This window comes from Homalodisca vitripennis, chromosome 4, assembly GCF_021130785.1.
Source record: "Homalodisca vitripennis isolate AUS2020 chromosome 4, UT_GWSS_2.1, whole genome shotgun sequence".
NCBI classification, from domain to species: domain Eukaryota; kingdom Metazoa; phylum Arthropoda; class Insecta; order Hemiptera; family Cicadellidae; genus Homalodisca; species Homalodisca vitripennis.
In genome coordinates this window covers 87305687-87314957 of record NC_060210.1, presented here as the reverse complement: position 1 = coordinate 87314957, position 9271 = coordinate 87305687, and the positions used below count along the sequence as shown (strand labels likewise).

At 35.1% G+C, this 9271-nt stretch overlaps 1 protein-coding gene across 1 annotated transcript; it reads right to left on the bottom strand.

The window, feature by feature from the left end:
- Positions 1–1273: 1273 nt before the first annotated feature.
- On the bottom strand, positions 1274–8999 carry LOC124361470 (facilitated trehalose transporter Tret1-like). Its single transcript, XM_046815519.1, has 6 exons — positions 8879–8999; positions 5529–5878; positions 5091–5366; positions 4457–4765; positions 3883–3991; positions 1274–1698 (listed from the first exon to the last, which is right to left on the bottom strand). The coding sequence occupies exons 1-6, from the start codon at positions 8925–8927 to the stop codon at positions 1373–1375; spliced, it is 1419 nt and encodes a 472-aa protein (XP_046671475.1). The 5' UTR covers positions 8928–8999; the 3' UTR covers positions 1274–1372.
- Positions 9000–9271: the final 272 nt, after the last annotated feature.

Below are 9271 nucleotides of genomic sequence, written 5' to 3'. Positions count from 1 at the left end.
GTCATTGACTTTTTTTGCATTATTAATTTCACTTTTTAATGTATAAATAAGCTACATGAGTTAAGACGTCACATGTTATTACTATTATACTCAGCTTACTTAACTCCTTGTTTTTTATTGCTGCTATCTCTATTTTAAATTCTTTGCGGGTTTCTTACAGCTGATTTTTTAGCTGATAGTATTTATCATTCTAGATAAAAAATGTTCTATAAACATAGGTCGAGGAATGTTTCGTTTATCTGCTAGCCCCATTCTGTGTTTAAAATTTTAGTATTTAGTATGATCTGTAGGACTAGTAACTACAGACACCAAACTTTGCATATATGTAGCGATACATTAAAAGAAAATAAAAAAGTAATGGTATGATTTGCTTTGATATGAACAAAATGACCCATTTTGAAATTTTTTTTAAGCCTAATAACAAAAAAACCAGTATAGTTGTAACAACATTTACCAGATATTCTTATTATAATTTCAACGGTACTTTGATCAAACGAAGTCGTCAACGCATAAGCAAGCATGTCCACTTTAAAGGTATGCTTGAACAAGCCTGGAGCTACAAACAGTTGAGAGGAATCAGTTGCTAATAGAATTATTCAGTGCAAGAGCTAAACCAAGTGAAAGAACTTCCAGAAATAGAAGAAATAACGACACGATTTTTAAAAGCGGTGTGCCAAGATCCTCCATTTCCGCTCAGTGGTTTATCAATTGAAGATATTAGCTTATAATATTATAACTAATTATAATATTATAAGCTCAATATCACTATAATACTCAACGAATTCAGTAAAATTAGACGCCACTACAGACTTTGAAGCTTTTTTTGACCTTTATATTTAAGCGAAATCTGTCATAAATATATTTGCGCGTGTTGTAGTTAACTTTTGCGTAAACGGTTGAGCTCAGGAAAAGTGACACTGAAGTTGCTTACTGCTATGATTATCTCAACAAAATTCCAATGCCTAAGCTTTACGTATTACTGTCCGATCCTAACATATATACACTGATATAATGCAATTATTACATTGCAAGTTGGTATATTGTTCCAAATAAACAAAAAAGAAAACAAAATCGAAGTGCTTTACAGCCCTTAATCCTTTCTTGTTATCTATACTGTTAGTATTTATGAATGATAAAATACTAATAGTACAGTACGTATTAAAATTTGTAACTGGTATCTTTTTACAACATCGTGATCAAAATCACAATTATGATACATTTTCATAAGCACTTTATATTTTTATGTATACACATACATCTAAGGCAAGGTAATAATTAAGAATATAACACAGCGAAGGCTGTATCTTATAATTAAGTAACATTTATGGGATAATGAACTATGCTTAAATAAGGTTTTATGCTAGTACATATTTTATTCCGTGGGGCGAATAGAATCAGGTCTGTTCTTGTAGTTTCTAGCACCAGGTTTTCCGTTCAACAGTTCCAAGATTTCCTCAAGAGTCAGACCTCTCGTATCAGGAAGGATGAAAATCGTAAAGAGAAATGATAGAAAGCAAAAGATAGCAAAGAGGAAGAAAGCCATGTGAGAGCCGAGGGCTTGGGATATATCATTGAAGTAGAGTGTGAGCAAAAATCCTAGAAACCAGCAGGCAGGTCCAGTAGTAATGGCGGAAGCGAGGCCTTTGATGTTGGTCGGGAACATTTCGCCCATCACCGTGAATGCAAGAGGTCCAAAGCCTGTAAAAAAATAATATAAACCCTACAATTATCTATATATTCTCGTAAGCCTAATAACGGAAATTAAACGTATCTCTAAGCAACAACAATGACAGTTTTGTAGTGTTTATAAGATTTTAATGGCTTTTGAAAGTATGAGAACTGGCTTTCAAAGCAATGATGGGAAGGGTTTCAGGTTCCCATAATGCAGGTCCTTCTCCTATTAAAAATTAAGTTAACGGCATACAATCAAATTTAAAAGCACTTTTATATTTTTAGATTAAGAATGAAATGTGCAGGATATACAGTCTGCCATTAACCCTCTTCCTAATCCTTCACCATCCTATCTCTTATTTCAGATATTAAACTACGATGACACAATATGTGCATATGTTGTATTTCACCATTACTTCATATTATCTCGTATGTGCAGATTATACTGTACAGTTGTATTGATTGTTGGTTGCTACTTCTGGCCGAACTAACATTCGAAGACCAACAAACATTTAAAAGCCAACTTATTTAAGTCAGTTATTACGTATAATGGCTAGTTATTTTGTTACAAGTGCTTCATAATGGCTATAGTTCTAGGAGTATATTAATACTCCTTTAGCTATACTAAAGGAGTATTAATACAATATTAAACTAGTACTAAACTATACTACTTTAGCTATATAGTTTTAGCTACTATGCATAACGACAGGGCAAAGTAATTAATTTTTCGCTTGAAATGTTCAATTTGGTCACTATGCATAGTAATCAGACATTGGCAATAATGACAGATTAATCACAATGACTCTGACATATACATGACTGTTTGATGTAGGCTACTGCGTGTTGTGTTGTCGTGTTTGATTTTGATAAGTTCAATGTTATAACTGGTCTGTATTTCATTTCTACATATACTTAACCGTGTCTTAAGATTTTTTAACACCTGAAGGAGGAGGTAGATCACATATCCTCGAAACGTACATTTTTATATTTGTAACATATAATGTTGTTAACTGTATAAAATACTGTTTTTATTTCCTATTGCCAATCATTAATAACAAACTCTAAACAAAGAATAATTACACATATTATTCACGTCATAATCTATATAACGACTGTTCCTCACCATACGAGATAATGTGACTGGTCTTAGTAGTTTACTTTTCATACAGAGCATGTCTTAATTACTGATTAAATCGATGGTTGGCTACTTACATTATGTTTTAGCCTACACATAAAGATAGAAATAGCATCGATCTTTTAGTAGTTTGAATACAGGCTGACATCAACTTTATTAATAGTGAATATTGTGTTCGACAACAGAGTTGGCTATCAACGGTTTATCGCCTGCGCTGGCTTCAGCCTGCAAGTTTCCACGATACTAATATTAGCAGTTCAGAGAGGAACTCATCTTACCCACACAATAGGTGATTATATATCCTACAAAACTGATAAGCGGCCACCACCAATAGGTTGACATGTCGTATCCACGATACTAATATTAGTAGTTCAGAGAGGAACTTATCTTACCCACACAATAGGTGATTATATATCCTACAAAACTGATAAGCGGCCACCACCAATAGGTTGACATGTCGTATCCACGATACTAATATTAGTAGTTCAGAGAGGAACTTATCTTACCCACACAATAGGTGATTATATATCCTACAAAACTGATAAGCGGCCACCACCAATAGGTTGACATGTCGTATCCACGATACTAATATTAGTAGTTCAGAGAGGAACTTATCTTACCCACACAATAGGTGATTATATATCCTACAAAACTGATAAGCGGCCACCACCAATAGGTTGACATGTCGTATCCACGATACTAATATTAGTAGTTCAGAGAGGAACTTATCTTACCCACACAATAGGTGATTATATATCCTACAAAACTGATAAGCGGCCACCACCAATAGGTTGACATGTCGTATCCACGATACTAATATTAGTAGTTCAGAGAGGAACTTATCTTACCCACACAATAGGTGATTATATATCCTACAAAACTGATAAGCGGCCACCACCAATAGGTTGACATGTCGTATCCACGATACTAATATTAGTAGTTCAGAGAGGAACTTATCTTACCCACACAATAGGTGATTATATATCCTACAAAACTGATAAGCGGCCACCACCAATAGGTTGACATGTCGTATCCACGATACTAATATTAGTAGTTCAGAGAGGAACTTATCTTACCCACACAATAGGTGATTATATATCCTACAAAACTGATAAGCGGCCACCACCAATAGGTTGACATGTCGTATCCACGATAAATACAGTAGAAGAAAGCCCCGAAAGAAACCTGAAACAAAGACATTCAATAAAAGAACATTTTAGGAGGAAATTAGTTCAAGAGAAATCAAGTAGTAAATGGTAACTGGAATTAACGAACAGGCAATATTTTGTCAACGCCAGAAAATGTGATAAACGGTGGGTGTATTATAAAATCAGGCTGTTATTATTGTTTAAAAATAGAAGATAGAATTGTGAGTATACCTACCCAGAACTACCCATATTTACTCTGTTGGCTGTATATTTATTCGCTCTTATCGCTGCTAATAAACTACGAGTAGTGTAATAAATATTATGTTTCCTCAACTTCATAACATATTTCACTTTTTTATATACCTTAGTTTCCATAATATATCAAAAAAATACTGCATTGCCGCATGTATAAAACTGAACCGAAAATAAGCAGAATACCCCATTCCCTTCTACAACGGTAGTATAATATCTGTTATACCACTAAATGTAAAAAAATAATCACCTGAAAAATGCTCATCCCAGCCGCCGATACCACCAGCATGTTCTTGATTCCAAATAGTCTGGTGAGCGGAAATGAAAGTCCTGGGCCCACTACAAGGAAAGTACCGACGATGATCGATGACACACTGGAAGAGAAGGAAGTGCCGGCCATGATGAAGATACTTTGGGCGTAGACGAGGACAACGTTAATACCGCTGAGTTGTTGAGTTGCCGCGAGCACACAAGAGATCATCAAACCTTTGCGGTTACCTCGGGTCTTGACAAGGTCTGAAAATCTCGCTTTTTCTGCCATGCATTTGTGGACTTCTTCCTAAATTTCAATTAAATTCAGTATTAAATTTCATAAGCTACCATTCAATTCATAAAACTATTTATAAAGCAAGTACTGGTCAATATTATTAAACAACGAGACCCAAATCCGCCCGTAATTTTTGCGTACATTTAATTGTGCTCAACAATAGAACTAAATAAATGTTGTTTTAGCTTATATATTCCATTATTTCAAAACTAGGCAGAAATTACTTGTACAGTTGTTTATGATTTAAAATTTGCTATGTGAAAGTATTTTACTAGACAAGGGCCAAAAGATTCTAAATTATTTTGGTTCGATTTTACAGTAAGATTTTGCATACTACCTGCATTCGTTCCAACTCATTCAGCACTAGTTCAGGCGAGTCACTGTTTCTGAGCCACGTGAGACTCTTCACGGCACTTGAAATATCGTTTTTCCGTATAAGGTAATATGGAGATTCTGGATATAATGTGAACAAAATAAGGAATAAGCACGCTGGAAGAAAGTTCAAATAAATGAGAGTTGAATAGGAAACGTAAGGACCAAAACAGAACTCGATGTAACATCCAATCGAGAGAGAGAAGCCTAAAACAGTGCCCACAGCTCCTCTTACTTCCGGCTGAAACATAAAAAAACAGAGACTTATTAATGTGTGTTCAAAAGAAATAGACCACGATATTCCTGTTTTCCAATAGGAAAGTGCGTGCGAAGCCGAGGGTAAGTGGTAGTAAGTATAAAAATAATAGAATTAGATACCTGAATTCATAAAATTGTATAATACCTGAGCAATCTCGGCCACATAGACGGGGATTCCCACAATCAAAACACCTCCCGAGATGCCTCCTAGCAAGCGGCCCACGTAAATGTGCCAGACAGCTGTAGCGGCGAGTAGGACAATCCAGGCGAGCAAGTTGATCATAACAGCTAGCATTATGGTCCACCGCCGCCCCACCCTGTCGATCAGCCAGCCGCCGAGGAATGGGCCGAATGAAGTACCAAGGGCGTTGAGTGAGCTTACCCATGAAGCTTCATCACTGTTTAGGTGAAGGAACGTTCCCTGAGCCGTCAGTTTTGGCAGCATTGGTGAAGGCCAACTATAGTGCGTTCCTATAGAGACTGTTGCCAGGTTCGCTGCAAAATAACGACAAATCGATGTTTTTGCTGTTTTACATCCGCGACAAACACTCTAACCTGTAGAGTGTATAAGTTTTTCTGCAGAGGATTGAGTATATTTGCCAACATCCGTTACATTACGGAGTTATAAAATACATTGTATCAACATACATAGAGAAAAATAGATGATGTAATCTAAGCTTACTTGCCCTTTGAACGCCAGCGCTCGTGAAACCAAAACCACCAATTTATTCGTACACTTTTAAAATGCTTGAAGCTTCACTCTATCCTGCCCATAGTTTTATGTAAATTGAACGATTTCTGTTTTATTTTGAAGCTTTTTAGATTGGTTATCGAATAGTGTAAATTAAAATTACATTATTTATATAACGTATTTGATAATTACTTGTTAGTTATTAAGAAAAACAAATTCACCTAAAACATCTCTTCAGATCTAAAAGTATCTATAAAAAAGTTTATCCATCGGAAATATTTTTAATTTATGAAATGGTTGCATCTTATATCCATTACGAAATCACAGAACATTTTAATTAAAAATAGATTGACCAGTGTTTATATAATAAGCCCCAAGTATAAAAGGAGCATAAAATAACTAAAAGCAAACAGCTGTGTCAAGGTCATTTGTGACGTCAACTGTAACATTGCTAACGGTAGTCCTTATAAACTTCACTTCAAAACAAAATTAGTCGAAATAAACTTTATAAGCTTACAAATAAAGTAAAAATATTTTTTCCTAATCGGCTTATTAATCGGACGTTGACGGTTTTAGCCTGAACCTTGGCGTTACCATATTCTACACATATACAAAATAAAAATCCAGCACATCTGTTGTAGCTTTAACGACATAGTAATCCACAAATCAAAGTTTGTGTTGCTGTTCCTAAGAGCACTACTTCCAAGACCAAATACTCTTATGAGTATTGCTTCAGAAGGATGATAGCTCCTCGCCAACACAAGCGCCCTCACACGCGCACTCACAACCCCAATGGTCCGACTACCCTTCCAGTCTGTTTCCCGATATGTTATAAACAGGTTTATTAATTGTTATTTATTTAAATAATTTTATTAGTTTACGATCCTCTTATCATAATGAAAACATGCGTCGATAATGAACCGATGTATATATGAAATAGAAAAGCTTATAGATATTAAAATACAGTCATATGTTGCAGTAAAATAAACATTCTACCATTTTGACATAGTATGATGAAGGGACCCCAAAATCTCCTTTCTTTTAATCATTTGAGGGAATTTCCCCTCCAAGAAGCCACGGTATGGAGTGGGGAGTGTAGGGTGAGGACTAAGGAATGACGGCAGAGCAGACGGAGAGTGGTGACGGGAGTGAGGTGACCATGACACCGAGGAGGCGTCTCAACATGACACCGAAGGTCCTGGAGACGTCGTTCAGCAGAGACTGATTAATATTAGAGTTTGGTTATTATGTGTTGCTAGGTTAATAAAGGGATGGCATTACCATGTAATAAATGGGTGAGTGACTAACATTTTTATTTTATTTTTCCGTAGTCTACCTGTGTACCCTCTTCTTCTACTAGAGGGTGCGTAACAAGTTTGGTGGAGGCGCCGGGTAGCCTTCGACGATAGGCTTTATGTTATTCTAAAAATATTTTGTGAATTTAGAATAATTTGTTTTTTACCGCAATGATCAAAGAATAAGTTATTTTATGAGATGAAGATTGATGTGATTATTTGTTGAACAAATCATAGTTTGTATCTTAATCAAAAGTATAATCTAGTAATAGTAAAACAACAGTTAGAATATAAAGAACTGTTCACCTGCATTTGTTACTGATGTACTAATTACTTATAGCCTAGTAATATTATTTTCTAGTTTATAAAAAATGGTTGAATTTGATTTACTGCCCGCCGTCTGTCACCGATTTTGTTTGCTCAAAAATAAGTTATGAAGAAACGTTGCATATTTCGGCCTGATCATTTGATTTTTTTCTACACACCTCGAAGTATCTATTTCACTGAATAAGATAAAGGTGGAAGTGTGAAGGTGTAAACAAATTAAATAAAATACCGACAAAGTGTTACGAAATAAATATTTTTAAGTGAACTAAAGTAAAAATAAGTAATTGCTAGATTGTATTAGTAATTGGTGGAGTAATTATTATATAAATTATATCGATCGCATTTAATGTAAGATATTTATCATTACTTTAATACAATAATGGTGTAATAGTGTTCTGGATTCTTAAATTAAGTGAAAAGTGAGTTTAGAAGGTTCATATTTTTTTGATTTAGTGGACTAATATTTGTGTATCAGTGTACTAAAAGTGAAAAGTACCCATATTCTGTCCTCAGGTGTAACCGAAATAACTAAACAACGCATACAAATGGACCCCCGTCCAATTCAGTGTGGTGAAAATGAGCTAAAGCAGCAGGAATCCTACTCCAGGAATAGTTCCCACTTAGCTCAAAGAATCGAACTAAGCCCTCTAATGGAGGAATCTCCAGATATTAGCCTCGAAGAAGTGAAGGTTAATGAGCTAGATGGGCGGTCTGCCAAAACGAAAAGACTGAAAACCTAGCGAGTGGGTTTGCTATTTTCAGCATGCACCTTATGGGCTAAAGGCTATATAACACTACGCTACTTTGCTAGCTTCTACTGAAGTAGCGGCTACTAAGTAGCATTATACCTTTAAATTTTGTATAGCCTTTAAATCGTATATTTCAAACAGACGAGAGAGCGAGCACTCCACCTCCCGCAGGACCATATATTGAACTACTGGACAGGCAGCGAATAGGGGACACTATGCCGACTGATCAGGTCACCACACCATAGTTGTATTTCAGGTAATGTCTAGGCCAACGGGGAGTAATTACCTGATTCCACTCCTTGGTCTATAGTGCAACTCAACCGACTTTACAACTACCAGATAGATAGCACGAATATAAACTAAATTATTGAAAAGTATAATATCTTATGTTAATAATCATAGTTGTAAATATTATATCAAAATAGATACTAACCAGCAAAAACGGAGAAATATAGGTTCCCTCTCTTTCCTGGAAGTTTCATGTTTTATACCAAGTGTCTGATATCATCTGAAATGAATTATCAATTTATTTATAAAACAAAATCATAAATAAATTAACGCTGATGTAACATCATATAATTAGGTAAACGGATTTTCTTCATTGTTTTTAGCGAATCTATTTTCCTTATTTAAAACTAATAAACAACGATGGAGGATCAGATATCAGAAATCTTTATTGTCGTTGACATTTTACAAAATGCATGAATGACAGTCGTCAATTTGAAACTTAAATGTAAACGTAAGGAAATAGTGCAGCTATTTCACCATAACAATCTGTAATATTATACAGTGGTTTATTCAATGGCATTTCCTTAAGTGCTATCTT

Coding starts and splice junctions, on each gene's coding strand:
- LOC124361470 (XM_046815519.1), bottom strand. CDS start 8,927: ATGAAACTTCCAGGAAAGAGAGGGAACCTATATTTCTCCGTTTTTGCT. Junction 5,879..8,878: donor ATATTTCTCCGTTTTTGCTG/GTTAGTATCTAT, acceptor GTTATTTTGCAG/CGAACCTGGCAACAGTCTCT. Junction 4,766..5,090: donor ATGAGTTGGAACGAATGCAG/GTAGTATGCAAA, acceptor ATTGAAATTTAG/GAAGAAGTCCACAAATGCAT.